The sequence below is a fragment of the Scleropages formosus genome, chromosome 5 (genome assembly GCF_900964775.1).
Source record: "Scleropages formosus chromosome 5, fSclFor1.1, whole genome shotgun sequence".
Lineage (NCBI taxonomy): Eukaryota > Metazoa > Chordata > Actinopteri > Osteoglossiformes > Osteoglossidae > Scleropages > Scleropages formosus.
The window spans coordinates 27,984,125-28,001,006 of NC_041810.1; the positions used below are offsets into that span (position 1 = coordinate 27,984,125).

The 16,882-nt window shown below is 44.3% G+C and overlaps 1 protein-coding gene across 1 annotated transcript in view; it reads left to right on the forward strand.

The window, feature by feature from the left end:
* cspg4 (chondroitin sulfate proteoglycan 4) overlaps window positions 1–16,573 on the forward strand; it is a 42,098-nt gene extending 25,525 nt beyond the window's left edge. The window contains exons 3-10 of the mRNA XM_018765696.2: window positions 512–4,075; window positions 5,022–5,489; window positions 8,386–8,562; window positions 10,003–10,201; window positions 11,338–11,469; window positions 11,792–11,952; window positions 12,882–13,065; window positions 14,378–16,573. Of these exons, the coding sequence (XP_018621212.2) occupies window positions 512–4,075; window positions 5,022–5,489; window positions 8,386–8,562; window positions 10,003–10,201; window positions 11,338–11,469; window positions 11,792–11,952; window positions 12,882–13,065; window positions 14,378–16,197 (6,705 nt within the window). The 3' untranslated portion in view covers window positions 16,198–16,573. The remainder of the gene's footprint in view (window positions 1–511; window positions 4,076–5,021; window positions 5,490–8,385; window positions 8,563–10,002; window positions 10,202–11,337; window positions 11,470–11,791; window positions 11,953–12,881; window positions 13,066–14,377) is intronic.
* Window positions 16,574–16,882: the final 309 nt, after the last annotated feature.

Sequence of the window (16,882 nt, forward strand, 5' to 3'; positions counted from 1 at the left end):
TATCCAGGGGGATAAGTGACCTTCAAAATAACACCACATATTTCAGGGTGATGAGCAGCACGTGATACAGTCAGATTAAGCCAAAGGGCTATGCTTACAGCTGTTATTTGTATTTCTTTTCCACTGCATTTTTTTATACATAAAGGCAGAGGAATGCTAATTACAGAAGCATTACAATGAAAGTTTCAGCAAAATGGTGCTAAGAAAGCATTTTAAACACCAGCGCCACATTATATTTAATGCCTGTCAATGCAAAATGAGGTTCTCAACATTTTAATTCTGTAATGAAATAGCTAACAGATTTCATGCAAAACTGAATTAGCATCAAATGTGCTGTCACAAACCTTGCATAAATTCTGTATGGTAAACAAAACAAGTAATTTTTGTGGTAGGAATAAATATTTAAATGCTTGCTTCTCACATGGCACAGTTCCAGAAGATGGATGCAGGAACTGTAGGAATAGCATACATTAAATGGTGATGCAAAAACAGCCATATGTTGTTTTCACAGGTGCGACTCAACCTGGGCTCTGGTGAGCAGGTGCTCCCATCGCCTCTTGGTCTTCAGCTGAACAACCTGCTGGAGCACACGGTGGCAGTCACCCGTCAGGACTCCAGCCTCACAATGTTGATTGACAACCTCTACAGCAGTTCACTCCCTCTCCCACAACACCAGGAAGACCTTAACATCGACCTTGGGGTTTTTCTTGGAGGCACAGGTGGTCTGCAAACAAATTACCTGGATCAATCAATCCCACCGTTACGAGGCTGCATGAGCAATGTGAAGTTTGAGTCCCATAACTTTGACATCTTGAGGTCTGAGCCGTCTGAATGCGTGGACACCAAGGACTTGTGTAGCAGTGAATTTGAGGCTGGAGGTGGTGAAACTATTAGTTTCATAAGTCCTGATTCATTCATCTCATTTCCAACATGGGAACTGGCTGACACCCGAACTTTAGAGTTCCTCATAAAGACAACTATCGAGGATGCACTCCTGGTTTTCCACGCTGGACATAAGGAAGATTTCATAGCGCTTGGTTTGGCAGGTGGCTATCTAAAAGGGCTTGTTGACCTTGGAAATGGAATTGTTGGGTTGGACAATGTTGGAGTCCAACTAGATGATGACCAGTGGCATCGTGTAAAAATACAGCTTGATCAAGGCATGTTTGTGATGAACGTGGACAGTCAGGCATCGTCGGTTCCTCTGAGTGAGTCTGCAAGTTTGGACCTCACTGGAAACTTGTATGTGGGAGGTATAGCAGGGAAGATGAAGGAAATGCTTAGAAACAGTGGACCATTGCTCCGAATGGAAGAAGAAATTACTTCAGAGTCCTTTATTGGCTGTTTGGGCGAGATAAAAGTTAACCAGAGGGACAGGAGCCTACGAGATGCTTTAGTCACCAAAGATGTTCATGTTAGCTGCGAAGGGGAAGAGTATGACTATTCTACCTATGGTGAAGATGTTGAGAAGGTTACAACTGCTTCTCCAGTTATAATTACACATGCCGACATCAAGCCTGTTGAAAGGCATTGTTATCCAACCAATGACACACCAGAGATGTTTCGTAACATTACAAAGCTGCTTGACATCACTCCACTGCTTGTCCCTGAAGGTGGGGAGGCTTTTCTGGACATCAGCAACCTTCACCCTACAATTGATTTGAACAAGGCTGGTATCAGGCAGTCACAGATTATCTTCACTCTTCAAAAAGACCCTTTGTATGGATCAGTGGACATGAATATCAACAGCAGGAAAACCAAAAAGTTCACACTTCTCGACATAATTAATAAAAAGATAATGTATATCCATGATGGCAATGAAAGGTACAGAGATCAGATACAGTTGGAGGTTGTCATGCACAGTTACAGTCAGCTTCCAGAATGCTTAAAAAACCCCCAGCAGTACATCCTTCCAGTTGAGATCATACCAGTTAATGATATACCCCAACTTAGCGGAGGAGACTTCCCCATTACACAACATGGAAGGACTCGTCTCAGTCCTCAGCTCATAAAAATTGTGGATTCAGACACAAGATGCGACGATCTGGTAGTCATGGTAACATCTGAGGCCACCCTTGAAGAAGGCTACTTGGAGAATGCAAAGCATCCAGGTAGAAGCATTGATAAATTCACCTGTAGACAACTGAAAGATGGAGATATTTACTACATCCACAAAAGCGGAAGGACCGCTGGCTTGACACTACAGGTGTCCGATGGACACTCGGTTAGTCCAGCAACCACCATTAGCTTAGCGGTGACTCAGCCAAGCCTGAGTATAGTCACTAATACAGGCATCCTAATGAATCAAGGGAGTAACTCTACTATCGGGATCCAGCAGCTAGCAGTGGCATCTACTCCGAAATATGGAGAAGTTGTGTACATCTTAACCCGGGCCCTGAGATTTGGAGAACTGCAGATATTGACAAGTGAGGGTAGAATGAAGGAGGTGATGTCATTCCATCAGTCTGATCTGGAGCAGGGCCATCTCAGGTACATCAGCACAGATCCAAGTGATCATGAAGACATAGTTATTGAGCGAATTGAATTTGATGTGCACCTTGGACAATTTGTTCTGCAAAACAACACTTTTCTAGTTAAGATTACACCATCCATGGTACGAATGGCCAAAATGGTTCCATTAGAAATGAAAGAAGGGACACTAAAGGCTATAACAGAGACAGAGCTTGAGGCTGCTGTTAAAGGAAAAAATGTGCAGGCAGATTCTGTAAGGTATGTCCTTGTGAAGGCCCCAAACCTGGGAATACTGCAGCTCCTGGACAAAGATCTGGCTGAAGGAGATAGTTTCACACAACAGGACCTTCACCATTCTTACCTGAATTACAAGGTAAGAACTCGCAGAAACGTGAATATGGAGGACAAGTTTCAGTTCAGAGTTTTTGCTGACAAGCAGTACTCACCTGTGTACACCTACCCCATAAAGATCCTGTCTGATCCAGATGTTCCTGTCATCACCAATGAAGGCCTCACTGTGCTTGAGGGTGGGGAGAGCATACTGAATAAGGAACAACTCTGGGTTCAAATTCAAAACTCAACTGATTTTGTGTACAAGATTACTAAAGAACCCCAACATGGCCGTCTAATAAGAGAGTCCCCACCTGGTCAACCAAGATTTGAGGGGGCTATTAAATTGTTCAGCAATGAGGACTTGCTTTGGGACAAACTGATCTACAAGCACGATGGATCAAAGACCAGCAAGGATTATTTTACTTTCCTTGTTTTTGATCAAGCCAAGGGTGGGGCCACTACAAAAGACCAAGGCCAGGAGGTGTTTGCTGGGGATTTCAGAATATCAGTACAAAGAAGAAACGACCACATCCCTCTTCAAGTGGTGGATAAGACCTTCAATGTGGTCCGGAATGGACAGCGTCTTCTTACCACAGATGACATCCTGTTCCATGATGATGACTCTGATTTCAACGACACACAGTTGGTGTACATGCGCCTGGGAATCCTCTCAGGGAATATCGTCTCAGCTGAGGACAGCTCCCATCCACTTTTCCGGTTCACTCAGGCCGACCTGAGGGACAAGAAGGTCCTGTTCGTGCACCATGGTGCAGATCGTGAGCGGTTCCAGCTTCAGGTATCTGATGGTGTACACAAGACCACAGCACTGCTTCAGGTTCAAGCCAGTGAGCCGTACCTTCGTGTGGTGAACAACTCAATGGTGGTTATTGACCATGGCAGTACTAAGACCCTCAACACAAGTTTGCTGAGCGCAGAGTCCAACGTGGATATCAGAGATCTCAATGAAATCATATATGAAGTTACATCACCGCCAAGCAATGGAAGAATTATAGTCAGTGGAATCGAGTCCCCCATGTTCACTCAGGAAGACCTAAGGAAGGGTGTTGTGTCATACCAGCATGATGATCAGAGTATGAGTTCCAAAGACTCTTTCAGTTTTCGCGTGTCATCCAAAGGTCTTTTTGTAGACGCTACATTCAGGATCAAAATATTCAAGCAAGGTTACCTATCAGAACCAGAGGTTATCAACAATGAGGTCATCATTTCCTATGAGGGAGAACACACTGAAATAACTCAAGAACATCTAAAGGTATGTTTACTCAGAAGACCAACAAGTGTGTAAAACCAGCTTCTATCGTTCAGCTTTAGATACGACGATGCAGCCAAAATAGTGTTTTTTGCAATTTAGCCAGAGTCAGTTTAGCATAACTACCTGCATATGAAATTTCAAGCATAATTGCCTCTCTCATTACCTTCTTTAGTGTTATGTATTTGATGTTTTAAACGTCTGTAAAATATGGAAGACACCACAAGTCAATCATAAACTTGATAAGCATGCCCTTAGGACCAGAGATGGATCTTTCCCACGCACATCATATTCTTTCATAAGTATATTGCTAAATATTAAGTTCTGTATTCTCATTCCATTCGGTTTCAATAACGCTGTTGCATTTTGCCAAAGCTTTAATCCGAAAATCTGTAGTAAACACTCCAGTGTCAAACTGCCAAATTTAAATCTTTTGAACAAGCACATTGTAGAAGTTCATTTGTATGGTCTTCATTTTTAGAATATGTATTATAGTATGGGGGCAGCACAGTGGCACAGCAAGTAGCGTTGCTGTCTCACAGCACCTGGGTGGTGCGAGAGGACATGGGTTTGATCTCCACTCAGCCTGTGTGGAATTTGCATGTTCTCCCCGTGTCTGCGTCGGTTTCCTCCGAGTCCTCCGGTTTCTTCCCATAGTCCAAAGACATGCTGTTCAGGTTCCCCATAGTGTGTGAGTGACAGACAGGGAGTGTGTTCCACTGATGTATGGATGAGTGACCCAGTGTAAGTAGTGTATCCAGCGGTGTAAGTCACCATAGTGAATAAGGTGTGTGGGCAGATAACACTACATAAAGTTCATTGGAAGTTGCTTTGGAGAAAAGTGTCTGCTAAATAAACAAATGTAAATGTAGTAGATAAATGTGTGTATTATTTTGGTAACAAATATGTTTTCATCAGAGTCTACACCTGATTTCCTGTGTTCTTACAGGTGGAGCAGCCAGACATCCTGCCTTCAGAGATGGTGTTCACCATCAGGGACCCGCCCCTCCGGGGACATGTGGTCATGTCGTCCCACCCCACTGACAGCACTGCCACCCCCACCCTGGACTATGTGGATTCCTTCTCCCAGGAGGACATTAACCAGAACCGGGTCGTCTATGTCTCCATGGCACAGGAGGGCCGTGATACCTTTACTGTAGATGTCAGCAATGGCTTCACTTCGTTGGAGGATCTGCAGATTGAAGTGGATATTGTCCCACGACAAATCCCTGTGAAGGCAATGAACTTCACCATTAGCGAGGGTGGCAGTGTAGCAATCAACAGTGACATCCTGAACATCACGCACCCATTCTACAGCTACTCCAATGTGGACTTCACCATGCAGCAGCCCCCCAGCCATGGGAACATCCAGTTGATCGATGATGGTGACGACCTGAGATCCTTCACCTGGGATGAGGTGAGTCCTTTTTCTCCACCAATAACAGGTACTGAAAGTGGCACCAAACACGACTTCTGTCTAGCCTTCAGCAACATGAAAGAGTTTCTGCCTGGAGTTAGGATAGATTTCATCAGGACCACCATAAAAGCATCAGTACAGTTAAAAAGCAGGTCTCTTCTCTTTGAAAAACAGTTTTGTCTGCCTAGCACCTTGGAAATGGCTTCAGTTTACGTATGTTCTCAATCTACTTCATAAGTAAAGAGAAACACATTGCAATTTAGGAACTTTGGTGCAACAGTGCAACTGGTGCTTTGTGGAGAACAAACAAACAGCACTAAACAGTAACAAATGTTTTGAAGTCAATATAACTAAGAAGTACTGAAGAACTGAAATTTTGGGCCTTCAGCGGGTGTTGGAACATTGACAGATTTTAAATTTCTTTGCTGTGTGGTTTCAAGACACCAAGACACCAAAACAAGCTTATGCCATTTATTTGAAGTATGATTTTTAAATCACCATCAAAAAATAACTTTGACCCTTCTAGGTTGCATTGTATTTAGACTTGCTCCGTGCCCTTTCAGTAACAGGTATTCACAATGTCCACCAACTTCCTGTTAACAGAGTTCAGGGAACTTGAAGTGGAAAATATTCAGTTAAGTGCAGTGAAAAATTATGGAAGAAAGTAAATTGGAAATATCTTGGCGGGCTACTCCATGCGAGGGCCTTCGCATCGAAGAAAAGAGAACAAAACCAAGGTTGTTATTGGAAACTGCCATATACCTAGGATGTACAGCAAAACATAGCGGAGCTAGTTCGTCATCTGCTCCCCATGTTCCTGCTTTCCGAGCCATGTGGAAAATGTGACGCTAATACTATACTGCTCAGAGCCAAATGAAACTGGCCTGTTATATTGCTGTGGCCACACGTGTACACACATCCCCCATTCATTTCCAGTGCGTTGTATTAGCATAAAGGCACAACTGTTGAATTCTCGTATGAGAGCCAGGAGATATAAATATCCATGAGTCCATTTTTTGGGAGGGAAAGGCTGGAAATCATCCAGAACGTAATCATGGCCCATTTTGAACATTATTGCGTTGCAGTCAAGGTCCAGTTCTAACATTACATGACAGTGAATCCTGTGAATGCTAACATATTAGCCGCGCTAGCTCGAAGTGGTAACCCAGAGATTGTCTCAGTGAGTTCTGCTCTCTGGTCGGGAAGGTCAAAGCGAAGCACAGTTGTCCTTAAATACATATATGTGTCAGTGGGATCAGGCGGGATCTCTGCCTAGTCTAGTGGAATGAGCCATTCTTTTCACGGCTCTTGAAAATAAGGAGTTGCTGTCCTGGGGGCAACCATTTTCTCATAGTAAATAATGTCACAGGGGACAGACTTTTTGTGGTTCCAGTGTTTTTTTTTGTGTGGGCGTTTCCCTTTTTCTCGGGGGTGGCAGCTAGCTGTACGCAACAGCACACCACAATCAAGGCTCCAAGGCCCTATACTGGCAGTTCGTGTGCCGGTCCCTTTCAGGATCCCAGTGACTTGGTTACATCAGATAGCCAAGTGGCTACATTTACTGTAGAAAAGCAGATTTTCACAGACAATTTATCACAGAACAAACTTAACGGCCCATTTTACATTTTTTCGTTTAGCCGAAGCTTGTCTCCAAAGCGACAAACAAATGTTAATCTGCCTGTAATTATTTACCCATTTATACAGCTGGGCAATTTTACTGGAGCAATTTTGGTCATGGACCTTGCTCAAGGGTACTACAGCTAGAGGTGGGACTTGAACCTGAGATGTTTGGGTCCAAAGGCAGCAGCTCTAACTTCTATGTTACCAGCTGCCAAAAAGAGAGCTGAAAAACTGAAACCACACGGTGCCAATAAAATATGGAGGAAAAGGGCCTGACCTTTGTGATGAAGGGCATGGGGTAAGACCCCTGGTGTATGGTATATCTAAAAATGTGTAAAATGTGGAACTTGAAGTGGTTCTTATTAGGACAACCATCAAAGCACCAGGAAGTTCCAACATGCTATTCAAATAGCTTAGCCAAGGCCCCAGGGAGAATGGGACACAATATGTACAGTATATTGAGTACAGTGACATGTTGGAGTGAAAGGCCTTTTGAGTCAAGGCCCCCCAGCTCCTTCCATTTTAACAAGGTACGCGTCTTGCAGCACAAACCTAGGCAGTATTGGTTCATATCCCAGTTCCTGCTGTTGTAGCCTTGATCAAGGTTCCTACCTGGAAGTGAGACAGTAAAAATTACCCAACCATACAGATGCGTAAATCAGTGCAAGCGACGTAATGCTCAAAATTGTAAGTCACCTTGGAGAGACTTACAATTATATAATATATAAATATAATAAATATAATTTAAGTATATTTAACATGTCCAATCATGACAAGACACCTTGAAAGGTTTTCATGTTCCTCTGTTGAGTGTTTTCATGAACGTGGGTGCCATCCCTGCACTGGGTCCTCTGGTTTCCTCTTGCAGTCCAAAGACATCCAGTTGAGGTGGATTAGTGATGCTAAGCTGTCCTTTCCCCATGTGTGTGGCTACCGTTCAATGGACTAATAGGACGGGCTCCTGCTCAGGACAAGCAGTTATCGAAACTCATATATTAATTTTGAGAAAATATTAACACTGCATCCAAGTTACTGAATTTAGTTTAGCATACACTTTTTCACAGATTGTTGTTTGTAGAAGAAATGCAAAGTGTTGTGCAGCTCACCCTCCTCCATACAGTGGAAACTAAATTTGAAACACAGCTTGGCGGCGAGTGTGTGGGGATCAGACCCGGTCCAAAGGACATCTGTGCGTATTTACGTAATGTTCATGGAGCGTGTGTTTTTCAGATGTGATCATGTGTCCTCGTACCAACGTATCTCCCTCACGCACCAGGTGAAGCAGGGCCTTGTCTACTACCTGCACGACAGCAGCGAGACCACCAATGACAGCTTCACCCTCATGGCGTTTGTGAGCGAACTGAGCAGAAGTAGCCAGCCGATCACCGTGTCCATCACCGTGCTGCCCATCAACGACGAGCCCCCCATAATGATGCGCAACACAGGCCTTGAGGTGAGTGCCCTCCCTGGACAAACCGGAGCCCACAGAGTTCTAGTACTTTCTGAGGCTCAGCAATGGGAAACAGTCCACCATAATCATGTGGAAACCAAGTACATATTCAACGTTTCATGCTAGTCTGTGGTTCTCCGTCACCCTGGTAACGTGTATTTTTGGAAACCTCTCGTCCGTGGCTGAAATTCAGCTTCTGGGGCAGCCAAGGAGCCGACCAATCGTAACTGTTATGTCGTTCCCACAAATTGTGATATAATGACACGTCTCTGGTAACCAGGGGCTCGCTCCTCCTGTGGAAATACCGGAGCCTTCGCCGCTTCTGCACAGTGTGCCTGCAAAGCGGTTGGGTGGGACGGCTAACATGGCAGCAACTGGTGCTGGACCACCTTGAGCCCTACTCCAGCTGGCTTCCATTAGCCCATTTCTCACTGAATGGGGTCTTTTATTTCTTATGCCCACCAAACTGTGGCCCTGCCCCCCCAAAATTCCTCAGCTCCTGAAGTTAGATTTCCTGTTGTGTTAAATAATCTACAAGTTCAGGTAAAATGAACCTGGAGATGGCAGGGATATTCTCTCTGTCTTATTGCCATTTGCTCATATTATTCTTTGGCATTTAGTTTCTTTGGTCAAGCTAATATTGTGTAAGTAAGAAAAATAAACAGGATCAGGTTAAATTTGCAGTTTTGGATTGGTATGTTTGGAATGTCCATCGCTCCCACTTTACTGCTTTGAAAAAATTGACATATGTGAAAGTGGGGAATGGTACAGATTTTCAACTAACTGTTGTGGGGAAAAAACACCTAATGTTATGTAACACATACTGAAGTTGTGCCGGAAACGTGGCACACGTTTTCGCGCGAAACTTTACAGAGGATTATAAAGGATTTGTCGCCCTCTAGTGGTAGAGGGGTGAGACACAATGGTGCTGTTCTTAACGTCGCCACTAGACGGCAGCAGAACGCTCTGCTCTTATGTGCATACAACAAAGGCTGACAATGATGTTTGTCTTATAGTAAAAAAGAATGGGCTGCTTTCTGAGTTTACAGTTAAATCCAAAAAACAGCAACAGAGAGAGACATGGAACCAGGAGCATTTGTAACAACAATGCTGATACATACTCAAAAGGAGGAAAAACTGTTAAAAAATATCTGCTGTTCCTTTTCATATATATCAAGCTTCAATGTTTAAACCCTCCTCTTGTTATAGAGCTTTGAGCAAGGTCCTTACCCTGAACCTGTACAGTAAAAACTGAACTAAGTCAAATTTAATCCTGGGACACAAGTCATATCATGCAGCATTGTCCATTCTTTCATGGTGAAGACCTCCATGCCTTGAAGGAGTCTGTAATAGTCACCCACTGATAGACTTACATTGCTATTTATTGTTAAAATTGGTCATTTATAAAGAATTAATGTGTGTTACTTGTTGGGTTCACTGCAGCTACTTGTGGGAGAAGAAGCTGAAATCACAGCCAATATGTTGACCACTGAAGACCAGGACACCCCTCCGGAAGAGCTGATTTATTCCATAGAAGTTCCATCCAATGGCATCGTGGCCCTGAAAGCGTCGCCCGACGAGAGCATCCACAGCTTCACTCAAGCCAACCTTAACAACGGCGAGGTCATCTTTATTCACAAAGGTACGGCTATTCTGACACTCATCATAACGCTCTCAGCTGAGTTGGTTGCTGTCATCAGATGGGGAAACAGCCAAGGATCAGTGACAAAGAGGGGAGGAGAGGTAATAGAGCAATAATAAATTATATTTAACAAATTGTATAATCACACACCTTGCATCACTGAGCCCCAACTTCATGGACCCAGAGTTTATTCCCCCAAGTACCGTAACCATCAACTCTGCTAATATATATGATGACCTCTGCAGTTCCACTCAGCTCACATTCCACAGCTTGGCAGCGCCCACATTTTTGCATTCATTTTCAGTTTTTTTGCAAAGTGGAATTACTAACACTTGAATTTTTTTCCCCATTCATACAACTTGATGTTTACTAAGCAAACCGGGTATATTTCCTCGCCCAGGGTTACTAAATGATTCCCCTGCCGGGAATACAGACCCGCAACCACTTGCTCCCCTGCCTAGTGCCTTAACCACCTCATAGCTTTCCACTGTGACCACAAACTCATGAGACTCATGATCCTGGTTAACTCCTAAGGCACACCGGTTAAAGGTGATCCAGAAAAAGAAATAAACAGGGGACCTCCGTGTTAATGACGTTTGTCTTTAGAAAAGTACAAATATTTGTTTTTGCTAGATCTAAAAAAGTATGGTTTTCAGGAAAGATATACTGTATTAACAAAAAGTATATGTCTCAAAGCTGCTGTTTTAAATTTAATCTGTTCTCATACTTTGTCCTTGGAATTGGGGCAAATATCACTGGTAATAATAAATGCAACGAAATTAAGGATTAGTGTTTCTGTTATTGCCAGTGCACAGTATAAATTTGTAAAATTATATATCTATTTGCATATATTAATTGAACACATCATTTAACTTGCACCACCTTCAGGGTTGTGGATTCCTTTTATGTAAAACAGCTGTACATTAGTTAATCACCTCTTAAAGAGGTGCTATAAATATTATAATTACTGTTTTAATGGTGTTATAAATGTTGCAGTTACAGTATTGATTTTACATGTATTTCGCAGCATGTGCTTTGGATTGTGTTGTCAACAAAAGAAATATGTGTCTCCAAATCCCATTGGTCCAGAGGTGGAAGTGATGTCACACATAAATACTGCATTGATGTCCTTCCAGGGTCTCAGTCTGGAGAATTTGGCTTCACGGTGACAGACGGAGAGCACACCTCACCATTGTACAGCTTTATTGTAACGGCCCGCGAGCTCAAAATCTCCGTGGAAACAGAAGGGGAGCTCATTGTGTACCCAGGTACCCATCAGTCTGGTCAAACACTGTGGTGATGAAGCTGTAGCCCTAGAGGGTCAGATCTCAATGTTTACAAGCAGAAGTGACATTCTCCTTCATTTGATTGACTTTATCCTTTTAATAGTTTTACTGATTATATTAATTTTATTAGCTTAGCAGTGAAAAACACATATCAGTACTTTTGCAGCTCAAACATAACAAACATGCCACGAAAGTAAACATGGCCTACAAATAGCAAACACAGGCAAAGCCGAACATGGACAGCAGACAATAAGGGAACAGAGAACAGTCCCTCATACAGAATGTGTGTGTTTTGTGCTCCAAGGAACAAGGCAAGCGATCACAAGTGAGGTTCTCAAAGCCGTGATCAATGAGGACGGGGACGAGATCACCTACAGGGTTGTGGAGCGACCACATCTGGGCCGGGTCGTCTCCACTGCTCGCCGGAACCGTTCCGAAGAGGTCTCCAGTTTCACGCAGTCTGAGGTCCGTATTAGAATTAAAAATTCCACATGATAAATATGCTTGTTTTGAGAGGTATATCTGAATGTATCAGTCAGCAGGAGGCCTGGGGGGTGGTAATTGTGCTCCGATACACCTGTCTAAACGAACGGACTCTGGTGCCGTTGCATATTTCATGCCCTGATCTGCATGGCTGCAACGCTAGAACCTGACATCCCACCCCTCCGATGCAACTTTATATGGTACAAAAGACCAGAGAGATGTGGGAACAGGTACCAGGACAGGGAAGGTTAAAGAGCTCAGTGTCCTGTGTCCCCCAAAGCAGCGATTAGGAAGAGCTTCTGCAGGGTTTCAGCATGAATTCATCACACAATTATTATCATCACACTCAGAATCCAAACAAAGCCAGCTGTTATTACTTTAATATTATTTAACTTTATTTAAGCCTGTCAAACATTTTTTCAATAAAATATTGCTATAATCTAAGCACACACATCATCTGAACCTCTCGCCCCATATGGGGTCTCGGGGAGCCAGAGCCTAACCCGGCAATACAGGGTGCAAGGCTGGAGGGGGAGGGGACGTTTACATTACATTTACATTTATTCACTTAGCAGATGCTTTTGTCCAAAGCAACGTACATCTCAGCAAAAGTACATCCTGGGACACATCCAGGATGGGACGCCAGTCCATTGCAAGACACCCCAAGTGGGACTCGAGCCCCAGACCCACTGGAGAGCAGGACCCGGTCCAACCTGCTGCGCCACCACGGCCCCCGCTCCCGCGTAATCTAAGCAGGCAGCACATTTTCAAAGTGATTTTTTTTCTGGAGAGATGTTTATTATGTTTAGGAATTAGAGATTAGAGTCCCACGGTGAATTTTTGTGCACACCATTCACGCATGTGTACCGTGTCGCTGAGTTGAAGCTCCTGTTATACCCTTGTCCCATCAGCTGGAGTCTGGATTTGTCTTCTATGAGCACAAGATGCCCACCCAACCCTTCTGGGAGGTCCAAGACTCCATGAAGCTTCTGCTGTCCTCGCACCCAGCACCAGAGCTAGAGCACACCGTACCCATCACAGTGTCCTACAATGCAGGGACCCACAGCGGTGCATCACAACTCTGGAGAAATGCAGGTATGGACTGGAATATGGGTCTGGAACCAACAATCATAACATGAAATTAATTTATATGAAATATGATCATGGTGCTTCATGTTCAATTTTGACTGAAATGCACAAAGGCAGCGACCACATCGAAATTTAATTATACTGAAGTGCGACACTCAACAAGACGTTTAATGGACACACTGGTTCTTCATCTTGTGAACGGTTCAGCTACGAATTGGCGATTTTCTAGAAATTTTGTTGTGTAGCAGAGCATACATTACCTGTGCTTATGCTCCAAGCCGATAGGCGGCGATAAAAAGCATTAAAACCGAGCGCAAGTTTTTGACCTGCTCAGTCAAACTCACTTCCAGTGTTTACAGGTGTTGAGAAGAGGTTTAGTCTCAAAAGTGAGTGAACTTTAAAATTTTTTTTTACTTCAAATTTTGATGTAGCATGAAGTTAATACTGTATATTATAATAAAAAGTGGTATAAAGTGTTTATTTTTATAATTTTAGCCAGGATTTTTACAGAACTTAAGCAACGAATAAATCAAGGGATGTCTGTATAATTAACCTTTAATTGATGGTGACTTATAGCGGCAAAGGTAACTTTGGAGTTCAGAACAGAATATCCACCGGAAATCTGTTCATAGGCTGTGGAGCCAGTGAATCTGCTACTTTATCTAAGCAAGCTCAGATGTTCTGGACTAGGCTGCTTTTGATTGATGGCTTGGTTTGGTCTTTATACACAACACACAGTATACAGAGTACTTTGTGAAAATCAAGATTAACCTATTAAACCACCTCTTAGAAGCATCGTGTGTACCCCTTGTGCATGACCTGCGTCTCTTCGGCACAGTGGACATGTTTTCTGCACGCAATCAGAGCCCTGCCAGGAACTGGAGCTGGTTGTGAACATCAGAGTCAGGAGCCTGGACCTGTGCCAGAATCACTGATGTTTTGTCTGCTGTCCTTCTTTGACAGATGTGGTGTTGGTCTAATGAATTTGCTTTGCTTGTCTTCATCACAGGGGGCAAGTAAAACAAGACATTCACAAACAAAGAAGTCACTGTCATCGGTTTACAGGACAAATTGTCCTTCTGAGTGCAGTCATTTAATACTGTGCAGGGTCTATAAGTCAGCAAGAGCACATTCTGGTTAAATAAGCCATACTGATCTGGCAGGTCTTTCTGAGAAGTTTGTACTTGTTCTCTACATAATACTTCCAATCTCTGCAATTCTTTAACAGCTATTGCTTTCAATGGCTACATGTGATCCGAATAAATGACAACAATTAAAAACGACGTGTAAGGATAACCCATGTTCTCTGTTACCGCAGGTCTCAGTGTTGTACGAGGTCAACAGGAGGTCATTGACAGCTCAAAGTTGGACGCATCCAACCTACTGGCAAGTGTTCCAGAATCCGAGAGAGATGCCCTAGAAATTGTGTACGAGGTGAAGAAGTTCCCCACTCATGGGACCCTCGTCCTGGGAGGACGGGACCTGACCCAGGAAGCCCCGTTCTTCCTGCAGGAAGACGTGGAGAAAAAAGACTTAGAGTACCTCCATAAAGGTATGGATGGCACCTCTGATGACTTCTCCTTCAGTGTGCGGCTCAACCCCCGCAGACAAGGCATGCAGGCTCCATCAGGGATAACCATAGAGGAGACTTTCAACATCACTGCTAAGCACGAAGATCTCAGTCCTCCAGAACTGGTGACCTTGGACCAACTCCTGGAGGTTCTCCAGGGATCTAGCACAGCCCTCACCAAGAAGTACCTCAACACCATCGATGAGGACAACACACCTAATGAGGTCTTCTTCGTGGTAGTGAAGGGTCCCACCAATGGTCGACTAGTCAACACCGACTCCGGCAAGGAGATCAGCAGATTCACCCAAGAGGATGTCAATGTTGGACGGGTGAAGTTCATCAGCGACGACAGCCTGGCCGATGGGTTCATGGAGTTCAAAGTCTCTGATGGAACACATAGCACCGAGACCCACACACTCCACATTGGCATCCTGGCCCGAACCCTGATACTGGCCAGAGCTGAGGAGATCCAAGTGAGGCAAGGGGATGATGAAACACCAATCACAGAGTTAATGCTGAAGGCCACCACAGGAAGGCAGAGTGAAGAAGAGGTGCTCTACAAGATCACAAACATTCCCAAGTATGCTGCCGTGATGGTGGACAGGCAACCCACGTCTGCCTTCACACAAAAACAAATCAAGGAAGGCAGGGTGAGTGTCCGCTTCATCAAGTCCACATCTCCAAGGGACAGTGTGGCATTACTGGCTCGAAGCAGAGCAGCTAATGTGTCCACCGTGCTGAACATAACCACAAAGCCCTTGGTGAAACTCCCTAACAACCCGGTTCTACCAAGGGCCACAACCGTTCTGGTAGACACTAACATCCTGGATGCTTCTGCATTAGCGAACAAGACCAGGGCTACGCCGTCATTCACCATTACCCAGCAGCCACGAGGGACCAGGTTTGTGAGAGTCGGGGCTGGAGCAGATGGCCAGCAAGTGAGCACCTTCACACAGCGAGACATAGAAGAAGGACGGGTGGCTCTGGAGATTCTGAACGACACCAGGGCCGGAGATCAAATTCGAGATAATAAGGTACAATTCCTTCTCTCCGCACATGGGGTTCCTCCAGCAGAAGGAACGCTGGCATTCAGGACATCGCCTTACAACGCCTCTGCAGCCTACGGAGGCATTCTCCTTAAAGTTCCCTCCGACTCCAGCAAGAAAACCCCGGGCGAGGACTCCTCATCTGACCCAAAGCACCGAGGATACGGAACCGACGCTTTAAAGCCCCCCACACGATCCCCTGACAGCAGGAAGCCCTTAGTGTCACGTCGGAACAACCTGTGGTCCATTCTCATTCCCATCCTGGTCATCCTCCTACTCCTGCTTCTGGCGGGCATGCTGGCCTACTACCTGGTGCGGCGGAACAAGACAGGAAAACATGACGTCCAGAATGTCTCTGCCAAGCCCAAAAATGGGGAGCCCAACCAGGAGACGTTCCGAAAGACCGATGCTGCCAACACCATCCCCATGTCTAACGTGGACTCCAAGGAGCCTGACCCGGAGCTGCTACAGCACTGTCGGACCACAGGCCCGGCCCTGAAAAAGAACCAGTACTGGGTATGAGAATTTATGACGGGTTGAGAAGAGAGATGTAGAACTTCTCCTATTTCAAATGTTGAAAACTTCTTTCAGTGTTAAAAAAAAACCTTTTACTCCATTAGTATTAGGAATCCAATCAAAATAAGTCTATCCTAGGTGCTTCTCGGAGAGAACACCTTCCTCAGGTTCTCAAACACTGACTTTTTTTTGTCCAAAACAATCCATCGTTTTTGAAAGCAAAACTTCTTTTCTCAGTTTATTTATTGTGGTACGCCTTTGCTGGACCTTCAGCATTTTTACATACACGGGACAGAAGCTCTTTGAGGGTGTAAACAGCAAGATGAAAATGTCAAAACGTTCCATTATGCTCTATCATCTAAAGTTAATTGGCTAAATAATAATGCTAAAATGTTGCCTTCTGAGCAAGCAAATGACTATTCTTCTGTTTCGATCATTACTCTTAATCAAAAAAAGGACTGATGTGTACATAGTAAATGACTTGCATTTACTTTTTGAACTTTGCTTTATGAAAGAAATGACAAACTGCCCTTTTTGAGTGGTTTTTGTTTATTTTTCTATAAATGTATTTTTTATTTGTTTTGGTGGTCTCGGTTTTTGATGTCCGCATCCTGTAGACGGCGCGCTGCAGGTGAGTCGTTTACACCTGGACCGCCCCGTAGATTCACTGGACTGGCTGACGGCACTGAAC